We start from the raw sequence: 26,080 nt of genomic DNA on the forward strand, positions 1-26,080 counted from the left end.
TTTCGATTTGCTGGTATTTAAAGAGAAATCTTATATTTTATCTTTATTTAAAAGGCTGAATTAAATTGCACAATTTATTTACATTACAAAATAAATAAATAAATAAATAAAAATTGGAAATTAATAATAGGTTGTGTATTTCTATTATAATTATCATAGTAAGGTCTTAATGTATTAAAGAGTCACCTCTCCTACCATGTCTATTCCATCAGGGAGCTGTGTAAATTTTTCTGGTGCACAAGCTCCACATATTTGGCAATGGGGGACCTGCCTGTTGTCCTCCAGCCCACACCATTTTTGTAAAAGTGAAGAAGATGGCAAACAAGAGGAAAAATTCACAACCTTTGCTGCCAAAAGCACTTGTGACAAAATTTGCAGATTTTGTATGCTCCAAAACTGCTGTACACTAATGATACATCCCCCCATAGTCTTGATTCTATATTTTTCTTTGCTTGTAAACACCACTTTTGATGATTTGTGTGCATTTTTCATAGCATTTTTTTTTTACAAGCAATTTTGGTGATTTTTTTTACTCATATTTTCAACATATGTTTTCCTTTGACTTCTTCTATAGAGAAGCACACATTCTATTGCATTTTAAAGAAAACTGCACTGACCTTAAAATAAACCAAAAAAGACAAAAACAAAACAAAAAAAAACACACAAAAAATACCCAAGAAAACAAATAAAATACTGCATTTTATATGTCACTGTTGGCAGAATATATCCAAAAACATGGTGGGCCACGTTTACAAATGTGAGTATACTTAGATTTTGGCAAAAATTATGCCAAAAGGTGGAGCAATCTGGTGTATTTATGTTTTGAGAAAATTTCAGGAAAAGGGGTATAGTTTTTTTGGGGAAGAGGCATAAAAAAAGATGTAACAGTTTGCATCAAAATTGTGCGTGCCACAATTCTGGCATAAAATTCAGTCTCAAAGTAAACCAATCAACAGCTGGTATTCAGGTATGTCTCTGCACCACATTAATCATCCAGCCTGAGCCCCCGTGATAAATGTGGTGCAGGTCTAAACAGTCTGTCCAAGGGAGTAATGTACTGAGATGTGACTTTTTGCCCTAATTTATTTATTTTGCTTTGTGCTTTTTGTGACATTTATGCCATTTGTTATATTAGACTTAGGGGTGTCCCATCTCACTAGGATCTGCCCCCAATGTCTAAAAGCTGTGGGTCCCATCTCTGGGACCCACACCTATACTTAGAACAGAGCTTGCAAAGTCCTGGAGGGCACAACGCACATGTGCAGCCACCCTTCATTCATTTGAAAGTCCCATTAAAATGAATTGGAAGTGCACCGCGCAAGAGCGGCCATCGCTCTATTCACTTCTTTGGGGCTGACGGAAATAGCCGAGCCAGCCCTTGGCTATTTTTAGGACTCCCATAGGTGTGACCGCACACCTAGCTAATTACATAGACTATCTCCTATCACTGCCCCGCCCATGGACATATCATCACAGGAAATAGGAAAGAGCGGCATGGACATGGTCATGTGACCACAGCCCAGAACGCAAGACAGGAGCAATAAAGGTAAAATAAATACTTATAAAGTTACAGCGATCATAATAAATATTTTTTTTAAAGGATGTTGATGCAAACCCCTTGAAATATAGTACACATTTAACACATTTAATTTACTTAATATTTTACATACATTTTTTTCTTAGTGTTTATGAGTTTTTTTATTGTTGGATTTTGTGTTACCACCTTATAATAAATTATTTCAATGACTACTACCACCATGATAACCTAGATAATAATACAATGACTATTACTAATGACTTTTAGGATGATTATTAATAATAATGACTATTACTGCTAAAATAATAATAAAATATAGTACAATTTCATTTTACTATACAGCATTATACATTTTCTCTCATTTTTGAATTCTCAAATTAATAATGAACTTTATGGGCCAAATTTACCCCTAAATGCCCTATGACATTCCTATTAAAAGTCAGTATTGATGAAATCGTTATCAGCACACAGCAATCTTTGTGTTTGTAATGGAAAACTCTCAGCTCTGTATTACAGTGGTTAGTTTTTTCAACTTTTAAAATTTTTATTTACCTTCTATAGGTTAAAAAATAAACTAATTTTCTCATTTCATTTTGCTTGATCTATGATTAAAACCTGTACAGGTCGAAACATGTCAGGGGGGACCTTTGTACATGCTTTTAGTGGAAGAAATTTCTTTTTTTGATTTTATTCGTCTGTTTCTGAAATTACTACAGGGTGTGAATACCACCCAGATCCGTGCTGAATTGGTCGAGCTGGACACTGCCGCTTTCTCTTAAAAAATAAACTACCTTAGGCCCCTTTCACACGAGCGTGACGGATTAGGTCCGGATGCGTTCACGGTGCGCTCAGTGAAAGTTGCACCATTTTGCAAGCAAGTTCAGTCAGTTTTGTCTGTGATTGCGTTCAGTTCTTTCTGCGAGAGTGCAATGCGTTTTGATGCGTTTTTCACACGCGTGATAACAAATGAAGGTTTACAAACAACATCTCCTAGCAACCAACAGTGAATGACGCATTGCATCCGGATGCAACTCGTTTTTCACTGAAGCCCCATTCACTTCTATGGGGCCAGGGCTGCGTGAAAAACGTAGAATATAGAACATGCTGCGATTTTCACACAACGCAGAACTGATGCGTTAAAAAAAAATGCTCATGTACACAGACCCATTGAAATGAATGGGTCAGGATTCAGTGCGGGTGCTATGCGTTCATGTCACGAAGTGCACCCGCGCGGAAAACTCGCTCGTGTAAAAGGGGCCTTACAAATGCCCTAGATCCATCACTACTAGACTTCTGCCGCCATGACATGTCATACTGACAGGTGACTGTCGTAGCCAATCATTGGCCACATGTGGCCCTTACTGCCGTAGAATATTGCTCAAAATTCGATTTGGGTTCGACTCGGTTAGTTGTTTCTGGTCCGAAACAATTCTACCCAAATCGAACGTTCTCCAATTGGCCTGAAAATTTGTGTATGACACTGTGAGGCCTTCTGGGACTCATATTTCCCCCCTCTTGTTTCTCTCTTTTTTTTTTTTTTATACTTTCTTCTTTCTTTACTTTTTCCTCTCTCTCTTTCTTGAAAATTTGCCCTAATGAAATCTCCAAAAATTTGTATTGAGATCTACTTTGAAGTTTTCAGAGGTTGTGTCGAAATGTAGAATCAATATGCTTATCTCTAACAGGAAACCATCTTGAGGGTCTTGTTTGGCTAGCATCCCATGTTCTCTGCTGTCCTACTTCCCCGGACTAGCACGTTTGTCACTCCACTCACCCTGTGTGTATTGGGACTAGTGCTCAGTGACATTCCTTACAGCACTGCTAGAGTTAATCCTTCATTCTTATTCCCTGTCCAGCTGCTGACTAATGTTCTGAATAGCCTTCCTGTTAAGCTGGGCTGTGATTCCACTTCCTTGCCTGAGCTTTGAGGTTTTTCTACAGTCTAGTAAACAGCAAAGGAGTGATCTCTTGTCTGACTACCCATGCACCTGACTATCGATCCTGCTCCTTGCTGCCTGCCACGACAATTGAATTTCTATATGGAATACCCAAACACTCAGCCTGCTCTGATGTTGGACTGTGTTTAGACTGCACCTTTTGTCTCTGAGCTCATGGGTCAGCTTCCATCTTCACAAGGACTACTCCAGTAGGTAGAAGCCTGGCTAGTTTCCTGCAGCGAAGTCCAGATCACTGCACATCGGTTAAAGGGTGAATACCAGGGAAATGTTTAGCTCAAAGTCAAGCTGGTTAGTTGGCAAAGCTGGGATATTTGAAAAGAAAGTGTGTATTTTAATTTAAAAAAAAATAAAAAATTTCTAAAATTCAGGAAAACCCTTCAACCATCTTGTTTAATAGTATTTTATAACAATATTGTATATTATGTATGAAAATATGATTTCAGGGCAATACGATGATTAAATAATAGTTTGAAAACACATCTGCTCTATGTTGCCAGCAAAAGAGGATCTGAGCACAGAGGAAATGAATCAGACGAAGAAGCAAAAAAATAAAAATTTGTGTAAAGATAATAAAACACGAAGATATGTTGCATGCAATCAGCTGACCACATAGAGGCGAAACAACTGAAAACAACTTGCCTGATGAACGAGCCAATGAGCCAGATGCTGCAGAGTCTTTTTTTTCTATGTGTGTTCAAAAGTAGACATCTGGGTTCAGCAATTTTCATAAAAAAAAAAAAGAAGATGATAGGGAAGAGTTTCTGCCACCTTCCCCACCAATCTCTTCAACTAATTGTGAAAAATAACAAATAGATGCCTAATGGCGAAACTAAACCTATAATTTGTTTGGAAAGCAACCAATAGTTTTTTTTATTCAAAAAGATAACAGAGGCAAAAAGGCTTAAGTGACTAAAATGCTGAGAACATATCCCACTGCAAAAATACCAATGATCGAGTATCCTGGGACCGCCAAGGTGGTGAATTAAAGGGGACCTGAAATCAAGAATAATTATCAATGAGAATGTGTTGAAAATGAAGTGAAAAAGCAGCACTGTTCCAGCGCAGAAGGACCTGTTCTCACTGCTTACGGTCCCCATTACGTGGTCTTGTGCACCAAATGGCATATGACCACTGAGTCACTGGCCATAGATCCTACAGGGAAACCCTGGTTGGCCAATGCCCTCCTTATGACTGCCAGCTGGGTACATAACAATGTGATGCTTTCAGCATTATTTAACGCTAGGAGCATCAGGTACCGATGAACCTGGTCATCAGCCGCAGGTGCCCTCCTGAATTCAATCCTCAGGATGGTGATACAATTGAATACTGTAGCGAGGGAGGTAGTTTTTTGTGCTTCACTGTTTTGCAGGTGCGGTATTTTGTACTGCAATACGGTATTGTTGCCCCACTTACTCTGTTGTCCCTGCCTAAATTGTGTTGGCCCACCTTCTGTCAATTTGAACCAGCCTACAACATGGGGCCACATTTTTTTTCAGGGCCACTTCAAGTTCCCAGTCCGCTCTGTGGACACATGCTGTTTTGCGGGCACATCAGTTTTGAGATCAGTGAATAGCTGATGACAGGGCGTCTAGGACTACCTGTCACCGCCAGTTCTGTGAGAAGGTCTGGCAGACGTTCTTCTCTACCTCTTGTATGATGTTCATTGTTTTGGTTTCACTTTCTTATCTCCTTTCCTTCTGCCAGGTGTCACTTATTTAGACTAATCGTCTTCCTTTATATTTCCTCCCATACTGCCTCACTTTGCGGTTTATACTACTTCCTGGATGAAGTGTTCACTGCTGGAGGCTGCTTCTGCTGTTTGCTCAGATAAGTCCTTTACTTTATTGTGTTTCCTTGCTGGCTTGATTCTAGGTGACGTTGACTCCGTCCGTATTAAGTGCAGGGAGCCGGTGGTCGTGTCCCTCACTATTATAGGGTTTTCAGGTGTCAAACAGGCTTAGGTACGTGGGCATGCAATCGTCTACCATCGAGACCCTTGCATGTGCATAGCAGTCAGGGAGAGCTATTAGGGTTTTATAGGGCTCACCTATAAGCTTCTTAGTTTGGGATCAAGCCAGTCGCTCGTTTATTTATAAGTTCCAGCTATCTGCAAACTTCACCCGTGACATTATAAACCACCATAACCGTCTTAAGCACGGATCTAGTTTCAGCCTTAATTGACCGCATGCAAGGTCTTTCGCTGGAGGTAGCAGATCTCCGTAAAACTGTGTCTCAGTTTCAGGTGACCGGTTCTGCTGGCATTCATGGAGTTTGTTCCGAGCCTAAGATCTCGCTTAGGGGGTAAGCCTAAGATCTAGTTCTCCGGGGGGTAGTGAGAATTTTGTTCGCTTTAGAGAGGCTTGCAAACTCCATTTTTGCCTACTTCCCCATTCCTCTGGTGATGAGGAGAAGAGGGTGGGGATAATCATCTCGCTGCTCAGGGATAACGCTCAGTCTTGGGCCTCTTCACTGCCGGTGGGGGCACGGCCCCTCCGATCGGTGGATGAATTTTTTGTAGCCCTGGGGCAGATATATGATGACCCGGATCGTATTGCTCTGGCTGAATCGAAACTGCATTTTTTATGCCAGGGTAAACACTCCGCAGAGATATATTGTTCTGAATTTCGGAGATGGGCAGCTGATACTGGTTGTAATGATCCTGCACTCCGAAGTCAATTTTGCCATGGTCTTTCGGAAAGATTGAAAGATGCATTCGCTTTTCATGAGAGACCAGCGTCGTTAGAGTCAGCCATGTCTCTAGCTGTTCGTATTGACAGGCGTCTTAGAGAGAGAGAGAGAGAGAGGAGACTACTCTTTCCTGTCATATTCAGCCCAAGGACAGTGGTGCTGTCTCATTCAGTGTGCAGGGGTCTCAGTCTGTCTCAATCCCCTCTGAGGAGGGGGCCATGCAGCTGGGTTTGCTTGCCTCTGATAGTAGAGGATTCAGCTCTCAGAGGAGGGTTTGTTTCTGTTGTGGGGGTATAAATCAATTAGCTAATGTTTGCCCCTCTAGGAGATTCATGAAGTTTGCTGAGGGTAATAAAAACAAAACAAAACAAAAAAAACCCTCTAAAACCTTTCCATTTGCTACTATTGGTAAGGTTGATGTGGAAATTGAAGGTTTGTCGTTTGCTTGTAGTTTCCGTTTTCTCCTACCTGCCAGGGTGGCGCAAGACAGCAAGAACATTGTTTGTGAGATTTTTGTAAATAGTGGAGCAGCTGTCAATCTCATTGATAATCAATTTGCAACAACGCATGGTTTCCAGGTATGCACTTTGGAAAAGGATATGCCTGTTTTTGCTATCGATTCGGCTCCACTTTCTCAAAGATCGTTAAAGGGCATAGTTCACAATATCCGTTTGACTGTGGGTGACGCTCATGTTGAGGATATGTCATGTTTCGTCTTAAGCAGATTACCTACTCCTCTAGTGTTGGGGCTACCCTGGCTCACTAAACATAACCCCACCATTGATTGGCAAGCAAGGCAAATAAATGGTTGGAGTGAGTTTTGCAGAGAGAATTGCTTCACGGCATCTCTTTCAGAGGTTTCTACCAAGCCTGTGCCATCTTTTCTCTCTGAATTTTCTGATGTGTTTTCAGAGAGTGGTGTCCAGGAGTTGCCCCCTCACCGGGAGTACGACTGCCCTATTAATCTCATCCCAGGCATCAAGCTGCCAAAATCACGACTATACAATCTTTCCCAACCTGAAAGGGTCGTTATGCGTACTTATATCTCTGAGAGCCTGAGAAAGGGACACATCCGACCCTTGAAGCTGTTTTTTTTTTTTGTTAAGAAAAAAGATGCTTCTTTAAGACCTTGTCTGGATTTCAGGGAGCTGAACCGTATCACGATTCGTGACCCATATCCGCTTCCTCTGATCCCGGACCTGTTTAACCAGATTGTTGGGGCTAAAGTTTTTTCTAAGTTGGATTTAAGAGGGGCATACAACCTAGTCAGGGTCAGGGAAGGGGACGAATGGAAGATGGCCTTCAATACCACTGAGGGTCATTTCGAGAATTTGGTTATGCCCTTTGGTTTGATGAATGCTCCGGCCGTCTTCCAACATTTTGTGAACAGCATTTTTTATCATTTAATGGGGAAATTTGTACTGGTGTATCTAGATGACATTTTGATTTTTTTCTCCTGATTTCAAGACTCATCGGGACCACCTATGTCAGGTCTTGCTGATTCTGCGGGAGAATAAATTGTACGCTAAACTGGAAAAATGTGTGTTTGCGGTTCCGGAGATTCAATTTCTTGGTTTTCTTCTCTCCGCTTCTGGTTTTCGGATGGACCCTGAGAAGGTCCGCGCTGTGCTTGATTGGGAGCTTCCTGAGAATCAGAAGGCGCTGATGCGGTTTTTGGGTTTTGCCAATTATTAAAGAAAGTTCATTTTGAATTATTCCTCTGTTGTTAAGCCACTCACTGATATGACTAAAAAGGGGGTGTATTTTTCTTCGTGGTCGGTAGATGCGCTTAAAAAGCCTTTTCTAGTATTAAAGAAAGTTTTGCTTCCTTGGTACAACCTGATGTCTCTCTGCCTTTTATTATTGAGGTGGATGCTTCTGAGGTGGGTGTGGGTGCGGTCTTATCTCATGGTCCCTCTCCTGCCAAATGGCGACCGTGTGCCTTTTTCTTAAGGAAACTATCCTCTGCAGAGAGAAATTACGATGTGGGAGATAGGGAGTTGTTGGCCATCAAATTAGCTTTTGAGGAATGGTGCCATTGGTTAGAGGGAGCCAGACACCCTATTACTGTGTTTACCGACCATAAGAATCTGGCCTACTTGGAATCGGCCAAGCGTCTGAACCCGAGACAGGCCAGATGGTCTTTGTTCTTTTCTAGGTTTAATTTTGTTGTTACGTTCCGCCCTGGGGTTAAAAAAGTGAAGGCGGATGCCCTTGTCACTTTGAAGACCCGGGTCCCATTTTGGCTGAAGGGGTGGTCGTCTCTGCTCTTTATCCTGATTTGGAGGCAGAGGTTCAGGCAGCCCAGGCAGAGGCTCCTGATCTTTGTCCTCCTGGGAGGTTGTTTGAGCCTCTCGCTTTACGACACAAGGTTTTTAAGGAGCACCACGATACTGTCCTTGCTGGGCACCCGGGGAGTAGAGCCACAGTGGATCTCATTGCTCTGAGATTCTGGTGGCCGGCCACAGGGAAGACTGTGATTCTGGTGGTAGTGGACCATTTTAGCAAAATGGCACATTTCATTCTCTTTCCTGGGTTACCCAATGCTAAGACGCTGGCGCAAGTGTTTTTTGATCATATTGTTAAATTGCATGGCATTCCTTCAGACATCGTTTCTGATAGGGGCACGCAATTTGTTTCCAGATTCTGGAAGACCTTCTGTTCTCGCTTGGGGGTTCGGTTGTCGTTCTCTTTTCACCCGCAGTCGAATGGTCAGACCGAACGCGTCAATCAGAATCTGGAGACATATCTGCGCTGTTTTGTGTCGGAGAATCAGGAGGATCGGTATTCTTTTTTGTCCCTTGCTGAGTTTGCTTTAAAAAAAACGTTGCCAGGAGTCCTCTGATAAGTCACCATTTTTTGGTGCATATGGGTTTCATCCGCAGTTTGGGACATTCTCTGGAGAGGGGTCTTCTGGTTTACCTGATGAGGAGAGATTTTCCTCCTCTTTGTCATTTATTTGATGAGTGAGAGATAGAAGCGTGTGGCGGATAAGAGACGTGTGCCTGGTCCGCACCTGAATGTGGGTGATCTGGTGTGGTTGTCTACAAAGAATATCAAACTGAAGGTTCCCTCCTGGAAGTTGGGTCCTAAGTTTATTGGGCCTTACAAGATCTTGTCCATCATCAATCCCGTTGCCTTCCAACTTGATCTTCCTCAGACTTGGAAGATCCATAATGTTTTTCACAAGTCCCTATTAAAACCTTATGTCCAACCCACTGTACCCTCCTCTTTGCCTCCTCCTCCGATTATTGTTGATGGTAATCTTGAATTTCAGGTCTCTAGGATTGTGGATTCTCGGATTATCCGCGGTTCTCTTCAGTACCTCGTTCATTGGGAGGGTTATGGTCCTGAGGAGAGGATGTGGGTCCCAGTGGCGGACATTAAGGCCACTCGTCTCATCAGGGCTTTCCATAGGTCACATCCTGAGAAGGTGGGCTCTGAGTGTCCGGAGTCCACCCATAGAGGGAAGGGTACTGTCACCGCCAGTTCTGTGAGAAGATCTGGCAGACGTTCTTCTCTGCCTCTTGTATGATGTTCTTTGTTTTGGTTTCACTTTCTCATCTCCTTTCCTTTCCTTCTGCCAGGTGTCACTTATTTAGACTAATCGTCTTCCTTTATATTCCCTCCCATACTGCCTCACTTTGTGGTTTATACTACTTCCTGGATGAAGTGTTCACTGCTGGAGGCTGCTTCTGCTGTTTGCTCAGATAAGTCCTTTACTTTATTGTGTTTCCTTGCTGGCTTGATTCTAGGTGACCCTGACTCCATCCATATTAAGTGCAGGGAGCCAGTGGTCGTGTCCCTCACTATTATACGGTTTTCAGATGTCAAACAGACTTAGGTACGTGGGCATGCAATAGTCTACCATCAAAACCCTTGCATGTGCATAGCAGTCAGGGAGAGCTATTGGAGTTTTATAGGGCTCACCTATAAGCTCCTTAGTTTGGGATCAAGCCAGTCGCTCGTTTATTCATAAGTTCCAGCTATCTGCAAACTTCATCCGTGATACTACCGATCTGCCAGGCAGCAGAAGCAGTGGGGGTGGAGCTGCTCTGGTGAGATGAGTGACTTCATTCTCCTGGAGGTAATTCATTTTTGATTTCAAGGTCGGAAAACCCAGTTAAAGGGTACTCCCAACTCAGACAATGGGGCATATTGCTACCATCCTCTGGGACCCGCACCTATCTCGTAAACGCAGCCGAAAACGAAGCCAGCAGAGTGGTGGAGAGCAGTGTCGGGTACGGCCACTACCAAGTTTTCTTATTGGCCTGCCGAAAATAGCTGACCGGCACACTGGGCTATTTTTGGAATCCCCATAGCAATAAATAGGGGCACAATGCTTTTGCACCACGCCACCGCTTCCATTCACTTCTATGGTGCTGACGGAAATAGCCGAGCCAGCCCATAGAAATTAATGGAGGACAGCTGTGCATGCGCGGTACACCCTACTTCGCTTTGCCGGCTGCGTTTATGAGATAATGGACCCGCACCTATCAGACAATGGAGGCATATCCTAGAGATAATCCACCATTGTCTGAGATGGGAAAATCCTTTTTATGAATATATAAGATAATTAAACCTCAGAGGTGAACATCTTCAGACTGCAAAGGTGACTTATTGGCCACAATGGTCTTATCACTGGAGCGAGATAACCAATGACCACCAGGGAGCACCAGAATGGTGGTGCTGGATCGGCAACAGATTTGTCAGGGGAGTACACTTTCTGTTGATATTTTCTGCTATTTCCACTGTAGACAAATTTCTTCTGCTCCCGTAAACCCTTTTAACTGGTACAAACAATGTTTAACATGCAGAAATATCCCCATTGAGATGCGACAACCTCATGTCGCCATCAAGAGACCTGAATTTGTGAATAGAAATGTTGGGAATATGTGTATAGATGATCACTAGTGGTTTACACCTGTGCTACTGGCTACATGACTCCTTTTACTTTACACAAAAATTGGAAACAGATGTAGGGGCAGCATGGGTCCAGAGCAGTCAATGTGTGCTGTATGAAATCTGACTTGTATTTTACCGGCTGGGCTAAGGATTTCCTTGGCCAATTTTCTCTATAGGAGGACAAATTTTATGTAAAGCAGTGTGGTACCGCGATGGGGACGAGATTTGCACCGGGGTTCGCTAATATATATGTGGGAACATCAGGTTATCCACCCCAATGGTGAGCTCTGGGCGAATCTCGTCCTGTGGAAGAGATTCATAGATGATGTGATATTTATTTGGGGGGGGAGGGGAAGATGAATGAATTTTTTTTTTAATGAAATAAATAAAAATAAATTTTATCTAGAATTTACACCAACATTTAATAACAAGGAAATTAATTTTTTAGACCTCACAATTTACATTGAGGAAGGTAAAATACAGACAAAAACATACAATAAGCCTACAGATGTAAATAGTTTTATTTCGTGGGATAGCTGCCATCTTCCTCAATGGCTGGAAAACATTCCAAAAAGCCAGTTCATGAGGATTAGAAGGAATTGTACAAAAAAGGAGGAGTAGCAAATAGAGGCAGATAAACTACAACAAAGATTCAAACTGAGAGGTTACAATAAGGAAAAATTAATAAAGCAAAAAGAATTGGTAGGGAAACTAAACAGACAGGATTTAATGAATAAAGAGATAAAAAAAACAGGAGAGTAATAACAAAGAGGAAGAACATCTTGAGATACCGCCGATTATCACGCAATACAATTGTCAAACAGGAATATTGAGGAAGATTATCAAAAAACATTGGGAAACTTTGAAAGAAGATAAAATAATAGGGGAATACATTCCAAATAATCCAAAATTCATATACAGAAAGGCAAGAAATGTGGGTAGTTTAGTTGCCCCGGAAAATAAATGTGTCAGCAAAAAAAGCGAGAGCCAGATTGCAAGTGGAAAAAAAGCAGCACCCCAAGCAGGCTTCTTTCGATGTGGAACATGCGGAGTGTGTAAAAAATTAAATCACTAGGAAACAATATACAAGTATGCAAATAAAAAATGAAAAGACAGGAAATCTGGTTACATACAGTATACGAGATCATATCACTTGCAAAAGCCAGGGGGTCATATATGCAATAACATGCCCATGTAAAAAAGTATATATAGGACGCACAAAAAGAACATTGAGCAAGAGAATAGGGGAACATATTTACAACATCCGGAGAAAATATGAAGATCATCCCCTCTCGAGACACTATAAAGAAAGACACGTGGGAAATAGTAATGGAACCACATTTAGTGGAATAGAGATAGTTAAAAAAGATAAAAGAGGGGGGACTTCATAAAAAAAAAATTCCCGAGCAGAGACCCGCTGGATTTTCAATCTGAACACATTAGTACCACTAGGATTGAACTCAGAAATTGAGCTGTTCACTTTTGAATGCGTGAATGTCAGAAAGTAGAAGATATGAGGGGGTTAAATGAAGGAGGAGAAATGAACCTATATAAGCAGGAATAGGAGACTGAATCGGTATCCCTGACGAAGAATAACGTTTTATTCGAAACGCGTTGGTGTAATCTTGGTTCTCCTGACTATCCGTAGCTCAAATTGTGACGTCACACAGCGCTCCGTGTGAGTGCGAGCGAGTAAGCTTTGAACGAGAGCTGTGCCGCCGGCCGGGACAAGCTCAGTGAAAGCAATAATAATAGGGTGTAGCCTCCCCAAGAGAGAAAGCGTGAACATACAGTCGAACAAACAAGAACCTAGAAACAGGTAACTACCAATCTGGGGGTTTAAAGCTATTGTATATTGTGTTTTCAAGGCACTGACAACAGTGGAGTGAATCGCGCTGTACCACAGTATAAAATATACGTGTCACTTGAGATTATAGGAGCACCATTCAAATGCATGGGATATGGACTGTCGTCAGATATAACATGGATTTTGGCACAGATTTCAATGTCAAATCCAACACGTGTAAACATGCCCTTACATAACCATACAACATGGATCCATAATAAAGCCATGTGCATGAGACCTTAGACAGGTTGTCTATGATTGATGACCTATCCTCAGGATAGGCCATTAATATCTCATCAGCAGGGATCCGACACCCTGCAGTTCTGCTGCCGATCAGCTGTTCTACAGTAGCTCCAGTGCTAGAAGTCTGCGCTGGGACTGCACAGGTCAGTCCATAGGGCAGTGGACAGAGGTGGTTACTGTAACACTGCTCCCATGGCAGTGAGTTGTGCAGTGGTCCACTAAACAATGGACGGAGCTCTACAGTTTGGAGGTGACTTTGGGTGCTACTAACCACTCTTCATTTGCTGATTGGCAAAGGTGCTGGGTGTTGTCCCACTGCCGTTCATATATTGAGAACAGGCAATCAATAGTTAAGCAGTGGACACCCCCTCTAACAGGTACATCCACCTTCATGACCAGCTTTTTTTATTGTTCCATGCCATCTAAAAGTAAAGTCTTGCTTGAAAGTATTTTGTGCAGACCTATGCGTCTCCATGGCAACAGACTACAAACAAACTGTGTAGTCTGGCCTTGTAGTCACACTATCTTCCATCCAATTTGCTTACTTCTTGCTTACTACATTCATACAACAGTCTTTAAAAACATCCGATAAAAATGGACAAATGCAATCATTTTTTTTAGTCCCAACCCCTGCATTGCACTCCATATACATAGTGTTCCCCACAGTGCCCCCAGTATTATTATTGCCCTAATTAGTGGCCTCCAATAATATTAATGCCCCATTAGTGCCCCCTAGTAATGCCTCATTAATGGCCCCCACTATTAATGATGCCTCTATAAGTGGCCCCCAGTGGATGAGGTGAGTATTTTTTATTTTGACCCATGAAAGTCCCTTTGAACCTATTTTTAACAGGTATGTTAATTTTTAATGGGGTCTGTCTGGATGGGAAAACAGCCAAAAATAGGACATGGTAAAAAAAAAAGCCTCATTGTCTTGAATTGATTCTAAAAATGGCTGTGTGAATTTAGCTTAAAACCTGGTATATTTTTGCAAGATACAAAGGAGAGATAGAAGAGGGTTTGCCTGAAGAGTCTGACTACACGTTTTTTTTGTAGTCTGCCGCCATGGAAACACATAATGGAGGGACACAAAATGGAGGGAAATTTGCAAAGGTGCTTCGTTTTAGATGCACAGAAACAATGAAAAAATTGGTTTAGACGGCAACTTGAATAAAGATATCTTCTTAATGACAGCTGTTGTACCGGCGCACTAACACTACATGGAAAAGGCATTAAGAGAAGCGAATCCGCACGTGAGAAACGGCACCACAGAGCCTCACGTCGGCAGGAAACCGAGCTGGTGCATAAATAACGCATATTTCTCTTTGAAAATCAAGGCAGTGACATTTTGTGCAACACTCTTCTTCCCGTCTTGCAAACAGAAGAGCCCAAATCCCTTCAGGTAATGTTACTTTTGAGAAGTAATGTCACAGCGTGACTTCACATGTTAGCAGCCCGGCGATAGAGTGTTTTATAAAGCTTTCTAATCAGCTCGAAAATGGTCTATTTACTGACAGTGAAATCATATTTACCTGCACTGGAAGTAATAGGAAAAATAGCAGCAGCCGAGGTGTGAAGCGTTCTGTGCAGCCGGGGGGCTGCGCATTTATCGTCAATTAATCTGACAGCGCTATTAGCTTAGCTCACTATCGATAACATGAATATTTCATTCCTGCCATATGTATTTCTGCAGGTTTACATTGCCAAAATTGCAACGAAGTGAAGATATTTGACTGCCAGGTTATTTATATGTGCAATATACATGGGGGCTCCTATGTTCAGTAATACCTTTCAGCCATCCTGACAAACGTACATTAGCAAATAACATGTGGGCAGCACTGGTGCCTTCCAGCGCTGGGATCCTAGGTTTGAATCTGACCAAGGACAACATCTGCATGGAGTTTGTATGTTCTCCCCGTGTTTGCGTGGGTTTCCTCGGGGTTCTCTTGTTTCCTCCCACACTCCGAAGACACACTGATAGGGAACTAAGATTGTGAGCCCCATTGTGGACAGTGTGATGCTAATGTCTGTAAAGCGCTGCGGAATATAGTAGTGCTATATAAGTGAGTATAATAAATAAATAAACAAACAATGCTTGAGAACCTGCTCTTAAAGAGGTTTTCCAAGACTTTGATCTTTGATGTTGATGGCCTATCCTTAGAAGCAGTGCTGCCGTAACCAGTTCCAGAGTTAGCTGGTTACTGCAGCGTTGCCTCCATTGAAGTGAACGCTAACCACCAGGACCATTCACTACATGGTGGACGGAGCTGTGTGGTTTTGATGCTATTCCCGGTGCCAGAGCTGCTGAAAAATAGCTGAGGGGGCTTCTCCACAAATCAGATATTCATGACCTATCCTAAGGATAGTGGAGATATATTGGAAAAGCACACCATATGTAGGGTGCGGTGCAACCAAAAAGGGTTCTTCAACCCTATTCGAGTATGATATAAATTCAGTGCACACGCAAATGTGGATCAAAATGATATCCTTTTTAATCTTTAACGAGATATTTGTACATAATTTCCATTGTCTCCGCAAAAAGAATGAAAAAATCAAGAATCGTTTCTCAGCATGATGATGATGATGATGACGTTTTGGTCATGGTGACCTTTTTCAAGTCTCATCAATGGGTACACATGTAGGGGAGAGTGCGGAGACACTTCGCCGAATTCTGCCCAAAAATTGCTTCTCGTCACGAAGCGCATTTCTTTGTAAATAGTGGGTGCAATGACAGCGAATAGCAATTGTGCTGCCCCCCCCCCCATGAACCTCTCCGATGCCGCATTCATCACTGGTCACGGCATCTGAGATCCATATTAAAGCATTTTAGTGTTTGCAAATGAAAACATATATATTTGCTCTTACCTCATCCATTTGATCGCAAAGAGGCCGCAACAGTCATCTTGCTTAAGGATCCAGCGCGAAATCTCACTTGGCGCGTGTGAACGTCATACGTCTCATAGCATGAGAAGTATGAGGGAAGTATGATTTTATTTTTATTTTTTTTACCACCATTTCAGGGAAAATGTATTTGTTACTGCAAAGCACGCGGAAATTCGGCTTTGCGGCAAATAACATTTTTTCACTGAAATTCGGGTTGAAGTAAACTTTGTGAACTTTGATTTGCTCAACACTAATTAATATAAAAGTCCCTTAGAGGTATACATACACTAAAGTAAATGTTGGCTGAGCCTGACCACTTCAGCTGACCATCTACTATAGTGGGTATGAGGGTCACCAGACTCTCTCCTGATATGTCAAATGTTGTGTTTCAAGATTCTAGGTCATTTCTATACCTCTGTACATTGTATAAACTCAGCAGACCGTAGGTAGCTAGATAGATAGATAGATATGAGATAGATAGATAGATAGATAGATATGAGATAGATAGATAGATAGATAGATATGAGATAGATAGAGATAGATAGATAGATATGAGATAGATAAATAGATAGATAGGAGATAGATAAATAGATAGATACTGTAGATAGATATAAGACAGATAGATAGATATACAAATAGATATGAGATACAGTGCCTTGCAAAAGTATTCACCCCCTTGACTTTTTTTTTTGTATTTTGTTACATTACAGCCTTAAGTTCAATGTTTTGTTAATCTGAATGTTATGTGATGGATCAGAACACAATAGTCTAAGTTGATGAAGTGAAATGAGAAAAATATATAAATAAAACTAATGTTTAGAAATAGAAAACAGAAAATTGCCATGTGCATATGTATTCACCCCCTTTGTTAGGAAGCCCATAAAAAGCTCTGGTGCAACCAATTACCTTCAGAAGTCACATAATTAGTGAAATGATGTCACCTGTGTGCAATCTAAGTGTCACATGATCTGTCATTACATATACACTCCTTTTTTGAAAGACCCCAGAGTCTGCAACACCTAAGCAACAGGCATCACTAACCAAACACTTCAATGAAGACCAAGGAACTCTCCAAACAAGTAAGGGGCAATGTTGTTGAGAAGTACAAGTCAGGGTTAGGTTATAAAAAAATATCCAAATCTTTGATGATCCCCAGGAGCACCATCAAATCTATCATAACCAAATGGAAAGAACATGGCACAACAGCAAACCTGCCAAGAGACGGCTCATGGACCAGGCAAGGAGGGCATTAATCCGAGAGGCAGCACAGAGACCTAAGGTAACCCTGGAGGAGCTGCAGAGTTCCACAGCAGAGACTGGAGTATCTGTACATAGGACGACAATAAGCCGTACGCTCTATAGAGTTGGGCTTTATGGCAGAGTGGGCAGAAGAAAGCCATTACTTTCAGCTAAAAACAAAAAGGAACATTGTTAGTTTGCGAAAAGGCATGTGGGAGACTCCCAAAATGTATGGAGGAAGGTGCTCTGGTCTGATGAAACTAAAACTGAACTTTTTGGCCATCAAAGAAAACGCTATGTCTGGCGCAAACAAAACACATCACATCACCCAAAGAACACCATCCCCACAGTGAGACCTGGTGGTGGCAGCATCATGCTGGGGGGATGGGACTGGGAAACTGGTCAGAGCTGAGGGAAAGATGGATGGTGCTAAATACAGGGATATTCTTCAAAACCTGTGCCACTCTGTGCGTGATCTGAGGCTAGGACGGAGGGTCACCTTCCAGCAGGACAATGACCCCAAACACACTGCTAAAGCAACACTTGACTGGTTTAAGGGGAAACACGTAAATGTGTTGGAATGGCCGAGTCACAGCCCAGATCTCAATCCTATAGAAAATCTGTGGTCAGACTTAAAGATTGCTGTTCACAAGCGCAAACATCCAACCTGAAGGAGCTGGAGCAGTTCTGCAAGGAGGAATGGCCAAAAATCCTGGCGGTAAGATGTGGCAAGCTCATAGAGACTTATCCACAGCGACTTGGAGCTGTGATTGCCGCCAAAGTTGTCTCTACAAAGTATTGACTTTAGGGGGGTAAATAGTTATGCACATTGAATTTTTCTGTTATTTTGTCTTATTTGTTGTATGCGTCATAAAAAAAAAAAAAAAGATAGTATATTAATAGATAATAGATAGTGACATAGCACAACTAATAATTCATATTTGGAGGATGATAGATACCATGAAGACATCGTACACACTCATGACATAATCACTGTTAACAATATGAGCACACAATCTATATATCCAATATTCCTCATGGTATTTGGGGCTCGATAACCATCTAACCTAATTATTCTGGATATGTTGTGTAATCAGTGTTGGACTATTCTTTGTATTGGCAGGAAAAGAAAACTGAATTATGTACTTAGCTATGAAAACAGAGATAGACATGCAGCAGAGCCCATATTGTTAATGCAGCAGAGCTGATAAGACTGAAGGTGATGTGATGCAGGATTCTGCTGGGCCAGTTATAATGCCGACCCAGACTGCGAGCAGGAGCACGTATGTGACCCATACAGAAGTCGTATTGCCGTATATACTGGTTGACATTCATCTTTGTCAAAAGCCCCAGAGATAACGTAACCTTTATTTGCAGGCGTTTTTTATATCAATGCAAAAGAGTTTAAAGAAAAACAATCACAAAATGTAAATCAATGTCAGTCGGCAGCAGCTACAGTCAATGTCATTTTTGGAGTCGGAAAACAGATTTGTAGCTAGACCTTCCTTCACTTGGGCAAAAGATTCAGTGGGAAAGATTTACTAATCCCGTCTTAGGGGGCATTTGCACTCAGCAAATTGCAGATCCACTAAATATGGATGCGGACCGTGCGCCTCCTGCACTTTTTGCAGGCCCCATTGAAAATGTCCTTTTTGCGGACATGTATAATTTGCGGCTCAGCCGCACAGATGAGATCCAGGTGCGGTCCTCATTTTTTGTGGCCCCTCAGAAATGAATAGGTCCATGTGCGACCTGCAAAAATGTGGATCAGACACGGACTGAAAATATGGTTGTGTGAATGCATGCCTAAATGTACACAATGGCCGACATTTAAAGGGGTGTGGCTAAACATAAATGGGGTGTGGCTTAAGATCCCAAAAGTCAGGTGGAAAAAAAACACTCAAAATCTATCACAAAGTAACTTCTTATAGGAGAACAAAATGATGTCGGGGGAGAGTCAGAAGCTCCCCATATACGTAAGACTGTCATCGGCAGGTTCGGCTGACACAATACGCTAATGTGCATGGGGGCCTTTAGAGACCGCAATCTAAACATCTGGATGAGTGTAAGCTCTTGTGGTTGTCCCGATTATTTTTTTGACAAAGCCTAAATTTTAACACTACAAGCAACAAAGGGTTAAAGATATTTAGGAGGAACTAAAATCATTACTGGAATCATGTGTTGATTTTTTCATTTCCCTTCAAAATGGCCCACAGCAGGGATCAATTAGAGTGTGGCCCTGCGAGGTAATGGAGCCGAGCCACACTTTGATTGGAACCTGCTGCTGTTTATAGACTGGGTAGTAGAGCGATCGATAGATCCCGAGGTATGTGGAGTGCGATGCTCCCTGGAGTATATTTTAGAAATTTGTCACGGACCAGTTATTTAAGACACCAAACAATGGCATAGACTTAAATATAACCAACTCACTTTCTGAGGTGTGCGAAAAGAGCTTTCATCGTGTCCCGGTTACATGGCGGCAGCTGGGTCACAAGTTCCCTCAGTGTTTGAATTTGCCGGCCACTTTCTGGAATTTCTGTCAATGACAACGGGGTAAGAAGGGTGAGAAATAAAAGTAAAAAAGAAAAAAAAGAAACAAAAAGAAATAAAAAAAGATATATATCAAAAAAACATTAAAAAACAAAAAAACGAGAACATAAAAATACATAAAAATAAAAAACAAACATAAAAATGTAAGCAAAAACATAAACTTTTCTCTCTAAAAACAACCAAAGAAAGGTACTGACAATCACGATCCACAGGTTTTGCAGACTCTTGTGTCCAGTGATGTGGCCTTGTCACATGATTGAAAAAAAATAAAAAAAATTGCTTTTCAGGTGTCTAGGAAAGCTGGGTGACATATGGGAGACGTGGCCTACTTTTCATCTCCTCAGAAACAGACCGGAGAAAAGACTGAATGTAACTATAGAGAGATATAATAAGTTATAGAAAATGTGAATATGGCAGAGCTGGGTTTGTCATCTCATTCTGTGGCTTATGGTTTTCTATGGAACTTAAAGGGTTTTTCCAAGACTTTTTTTTACTGATGACCTGTCTGTCATCAGTATGTGATCGGTGAGGGTCCGACACCTGGGACCCCCCGCCAATCAGCTGTTTGATGAGGCAGCGTCACTCCTGTGATCGCCACGGCCTTCTCTCTGCTTTTCCTAGGCCCGTGGTGACATGTTCATCGGTCACGTGGCCTAGGAGCAGCTCATAGAAGTGAATGGGGCTGAGCGTGATACCAAGCACAGCCGCGATACAATCTACGCCGCTGTGCAAGGAAAGAGGATAGGTGATCAGTAAAAAAAATCCTGGGAAACCCTTTTAAGTAAACGAATACATATTGGTGTATCAGGGCTGTGAGTTGCATGGAGTCAGTGCTGTCTCTGTGCCCATAGCGTACCCTGTATGCCTCCAGACATTCTAATAGGACTACACACATGACTAGTGATGAGCGGCAGGGTCTATATATTCAAGTTCGCGATATTTGACGAATATTTTGTAGAATATTTGTCATATATTCGCTAATATTCGAACAAAAACTAATATATAGCAATATATTGAACAGTACATTTTTCGAATTTTTCATCATCCATCTGAAGTGAACAGTACACATGATTCCTCCCTGCTTAAGGTGTCTGGTTCTTAAAAAAACAGTTCCTATCTGTCCGGGCTCCCTAGGATTTCAGCCCACTCCAGTCAGTGCCCATTGCCGTGCGCATGGAGCATCCCCATCACCATGGGAACGCCTCGGGGTTAGAATATACCATCGGATCTGAGTTTTCACAATCTCACAACAGCAAATTGTCGTGTTCACTTCAGATGGAAAAAAATGACGAATATTCAAAAAAAACGAATATATAGCAATAGTACTATATATTAGTTTTTTAGAATATTCGTCATTTTTTTCCATCTGAAGTCAGGATTCCTCCCTGCTTAAGTTGCTTGTGGGCCAATGACTGTTCACTTCAGATGGAAAAAAATGAAAAATATTCTAAAAAACGAATATGTAGCACTATCGATATATATATTCGTTTTTTAGAATATTCATCATTTTTTTCCATCTGAAGTGAACACGACAATTCGCTGTTGTGAGATTGTGAAAACTCAGATTCGATGGTATATTCTAACCCCGAGGCGTTCCCATGGTCATCTACCATTAAATTCCAGACAAGTCTTTAAAGGGGCTATATGGTTTCTACAATAAAAAAATATAATATAAACATAAAAATATAATAAAAACAACAATTGTTTTGAAATAAAAAAGACAACATTCATCTCTTCAATCTCCCACTAATACAGGGCAGATGATCACTTCCCACACGCCTATAATGATAACTATTCACATGTCTGTATGATTGGAGACAGTTTGGAGGTTCACTTTAAAGAGGCGCTCCACTTCAATGTGAGTGTGAATTTTTAGTAAATACACTGCTCAAAAAAATAAAGGGAACACTTAAACAACACAATGTAACTCCAAGTCAATCACACTTCTGTGAAATCAAACTGTCCACTTAGGAAGCAACACTGAGTGACAATCAATTTCACATGCTGTTGTGCAAATGGGATAGACAACAGGTGGAAATTATAGGCAATTAGCAAGACACCCCCAATAAAGGAGTGGTTCTGCAGGTGGTGACCACAGACCACTTCTCAGTACCTATGCTTCCTGGCTGATGTTTTGGTCACTTTTGTGCAGTGCAGTGTATAAAAACGCAGTAAAACAGATTTGGAATGGCCTAGAGTGACTCCTGTCAGTCAGTCTTGGATATCTAGCTTAAAAGAGTTGTCCACTTTTTACTATTGATGACCTGTTTATTTTTATTTATTTCTTTCACACACTTATATAGCGCTACTATATTCCGCAGCGCTTTACAGACATTAGCATCACACTGTCCCCAATGGAGCTCACAATCCAAGTTTGCTCTCAGTATGTCTTTGGACATTTGTGGGAGGAAACCGGAGAACCTGGAGGAAACCCACGCAAACACGAGGGGGAACATACAAACTTCATGCAGATGTTGTCCTTGGTCGGATTTGAACCCAGGACCCCGGCGCTGCAAGCTGTTTGAAGAGAAGGCAGTGCTCATACGAGTGCTACTTTCTCTGCTCTGTTTACCTGCTCGCCGCAGCAATTGCAGTGATAAGCAGGTATAATTACAAGTATGGCGTCCCCATTCACTGTTCAGGTGAATGCTGCAGAGCTGTCCCATTGAAGTGAATGGGGACGCCATACTTGTAATTATACCTGCTTATCACTGCAATTGCTGCTGCGAGCAGGTAAACAGAGCAGAGAGGGCAGTGCTCCTATAACCTGATCGGCAGGGGTGCTGGTAGTCGGACCCCCGCTGATCTGATATTGATGACCTATCCTGAGGATTGGTAATCAATAGTAAAAAGCTCTTTAAACCCCTTCAAAGGGTAACTGAGTTTTAGAGCTTCGCACAAATTAACTTCTAAGGCCCCTTTCACACGGGCGAGTATTCCGCGCGGATGCGATGCATGAGTTGAACTCTGAATCATGACCCATTCACTTCTATGGGGCTGTGCACACGAGCGGTGATTTTCACGCATCACTTGTGCGTTGCGTGAAAATCGCAGCATGCTCCTCTTTGTGCGTTTTTCACGTAACGCAGGCCCCATAGAAATGAATGGGGTTGCGTGGAAATCGCAAGCATCCGCAAGCAAGTGCGGATGCGGTGCGATTTTCACGCACGGTTGCTAGGAGACTATCGGGATGGAGACCCGATCATTATTATTTTCCCTTATAACATGGTTATAAGGGAAAATAATAGCATTCTGGATACAGAGTGCATAGTAAAATAGGGCTGGAGGGGTTAAAAAAAGAAAAAAAAAATTTAACTCACCTTAGTCCACTTGATCGCGCAGCCGGCATCTCTTCTGTCTCCTTCTTTGCTGATTGCAGGAAAAGGACCTGTGGTGACGTCATTCCGGTCATCACATAATCCATCACATGATCTTTTACCATGGTGATGGACCATGTGATGACCGGAGTGACGTCACCACAGGTCCTTTTCCTGCAATCAGCAAAGAAGGAGACAGAAGAGATGCCGGCTGCGCGATCAAGTGGACTAAGGTGAGTTTAATTTTTTTAAAAAAAAATTTAACCCCTCCAGCGCTATTTTACTATGCACTCTGTATTCAGAATGCTATTATTTTCCCTTATAACCATGTTATAAGGGAAAATAATACAATCTACAGAACACCTAACCCAAACCTGAACTTCTGTGAAGAAGTTCGGGTTTGGGTATCAAACATGCACGATTTTTCTCACGCGAGTGCAAAACGCAATTACAATGTTTTGCACTCGCGCGGAAAAATCGTGCATGTTCCCGCAACGCACCCGCACCTTTTCCCGCAACGCCCGTGTAAAAGAGGCCTAAGTTTGCTAGGGACAGTGTGAGGATCCACTCCAGTCTCCCCCAGGTCTGCTTATATTAACTACTAGCTGCCCTATTGTGCTGGTTCTGCATCCGGCAGTCGGTGGCGTACATAGACAAGTAAAGGCCCCATAGCAAGGGTCAAACCAGGCCGCCCACATAGGACAGAAGGATTTCTGTAGGTGCGGGTCCCTAGCGATATGCCCCCATTGCCTGAGATAGGAAAACCCCTTTAAGTAAATATTGGTGGAGAATCCCATTAAGCGTCTGATCTTGAGGGATTCTGGATTATTTTGTACTTGTGTGCTTGAAACAAATGGCACAGTGTCAGACTTTCAGGATTATCATAGACCAGGTCAATATTTTTGATATATGGAAACTATAATTAATATATTAGATACAATGTATATAAACAGATGCAATGGAGAATATAATGGATACATAACCTTTGCAAGATCCCAAAATATACAAGTCTCCTGGAAGTTCTCATGTACTTGTTGTCCTATATATTAGTGTGGACACAAATTATGCATATCATTTATTAATTTCAAGAAAGCCTTTAATTTTTTTAAGAAAAGAGTATCGAATCTCTTCCTTTTGCATTGAAGGTCCCTGTTGCTGAACATAAAATGATTTATCACAGGCTCACAGCTGGAATTTACTCAGTCACTTAATAGGACATTAAGAGCAGCAATTAAGCCGTACTCCCCAAACAGAAACAACATCACTTGCTTGAGTTTGCTCTTCACATGTCCTTGTATCTATATTTACTGCACCAAAACGTTGCCGTTGCCAGAATTTTGCCAAATATCCCCTGCTAATGACAATCAGATCTATGCATCATCCACAGAACAGCGAGGGTTGGCGGTTAACCATTAAACAAGACACCTTCCATGTTGGCACTGACACAGTATAAATCATTCTCCAAGAACCCACTGTGAGACTTGACTGCCAGAACCTGCGTGCAACAATGACTTCATAAATCTGATACGATTTTTTAATGTGCCGTAAAATCACCCCTCAGGCAGGAGGCTTGACACCCAGGGACGTACCTATCCATAGGAATACAGCCTGGCAACATATGCTCTAGAGGTGTGTATGTGCTTTGTCTTTTTATTTCCTGTCTAACTACCTAGTGAATGAAAATAAACGGCGTTTGCGAAAGTGTGGGTAACAGCAGCTTGCAGTTTACATATAGAATGAATATAAATAAAAAGTTAAGTTCATAGACTGCATTATATCTTGTATAAGGCTAGGTCTACACAACGACATTTGTCGCGCGACAATTTTTATAATGGCAGTCTATGGTGTCGCACTGCAACATGCAACATGCTGCGACTGCGACACGACGGTCGCAGAAAATCCATTCGAGATGTTGCATGTTGCATGTCGAGATGGATTTTTCTGCAACTGTTGCGTCGCAGCATGTTGCATGTTGCAGTGCGACACCATAGACTGCCATTATAAAAATTGTCGACATTAGTGCAACAAAATGTTGTGCTACAAATGTTGCAGTGTAGTTGTGCCCTATCGACAAATGTCGTCGTGTAGACGTAGCCTTATACTCCAGAGCTGTATTCATTATTCTGTTGATAGACTCACTGTGTACATACATTACATTACTTATCCTGTGCTGATCCTGAGTTACATCCTGTATTATACTCCAGAGCTGCACTCACTATTCTGCTGGTGCAGTCACTGTGTATATACATTACATTACTTATCATGTACTGATCCTGAGTTACATCCTGTATTATACTCCAGAGTTGCACTCACTATTCTGCTGGTGCAGTCACTGTGTACATACATTACTTTACTTATCCTGTACTGATCCAGAGTTACATCCTCTATTATACTCCAGAGCTGCACTCACTATTCTGCTGGTGCAGTCACTGTGTACATACATTACATTACTTATCCTGTACTGATCCTGAGTTACATCCTCTATTATACTCCAGAGCTGCACTCACTATTCTGCTGTGCATGCACGAAGCACCCTTTACTTTTGGGGGCTCGTTCTGGATATGCCACCTATGGAACCCGCACCTATCTGGACTTGGTGGCATATTCTAGCGTTATGCGACCAATGTTTAAGATGACATAACCCCTTCAGATGGTTACCATCTCTGGATGTCCCATTCATTTAAATAAGGCTTGCAAAAAAAATTGCAAAAATCCACGTGCTTGCCTCTAAAACCCACTAAACTGAACAGAGCTAATTTTACCCCATCTACCCTGTCCACATATTGCTTTTTTAAGAAAATCCTCACTGTCTACATCCAGTTGTTCCTATAGGGGCCAGTATATTACACATATATTGCACAGTTGCTGAATGAGCTTGAAAATTGACAACCCCGTTTCGAAATCAAAAATGTGT

The 26,080-nt window shown here is 41.9% G+C and overlaps 1 protein-coding gene across 1 annotated transcript in view; it reads right to left on the minus strand.

Moving 5' to 3' along the window:
• The window catches only part of ARHGAP15 (Rho GTPase activating protein 15), an 842,137-nt gene that overhangs the window by 42,117 nt on the left and 773,940 nt on the right, over window positions 1-26,080 (minus strand). Inside the window, exon 14 of the mRNA XM_040440262.1 lies at window positions 19,730-19,835. Within this exon, the coding sequence (XP_040296196.1) occupies window positions 19,730-19,835 (106 nt within the window). The remainder of the gene's footprint in view (window positions 1-19,729; window positions 19,836-26,080) is intronic.

The sequence above is a fragment of the Bufo bufo genome, chromosome 7 (assembly GCF_905171765.1).
Source record: "Bufo bufo chromosome 7, aBufBuf1.1, whole genome shotgun sequence".
NCBI classification, from domain to species: domain Eukaryota; kingdom Metazoa; phylum Chordata; class Amphibia; order Anura; family Bufonidae; genus Bufo; species Bufo bufo.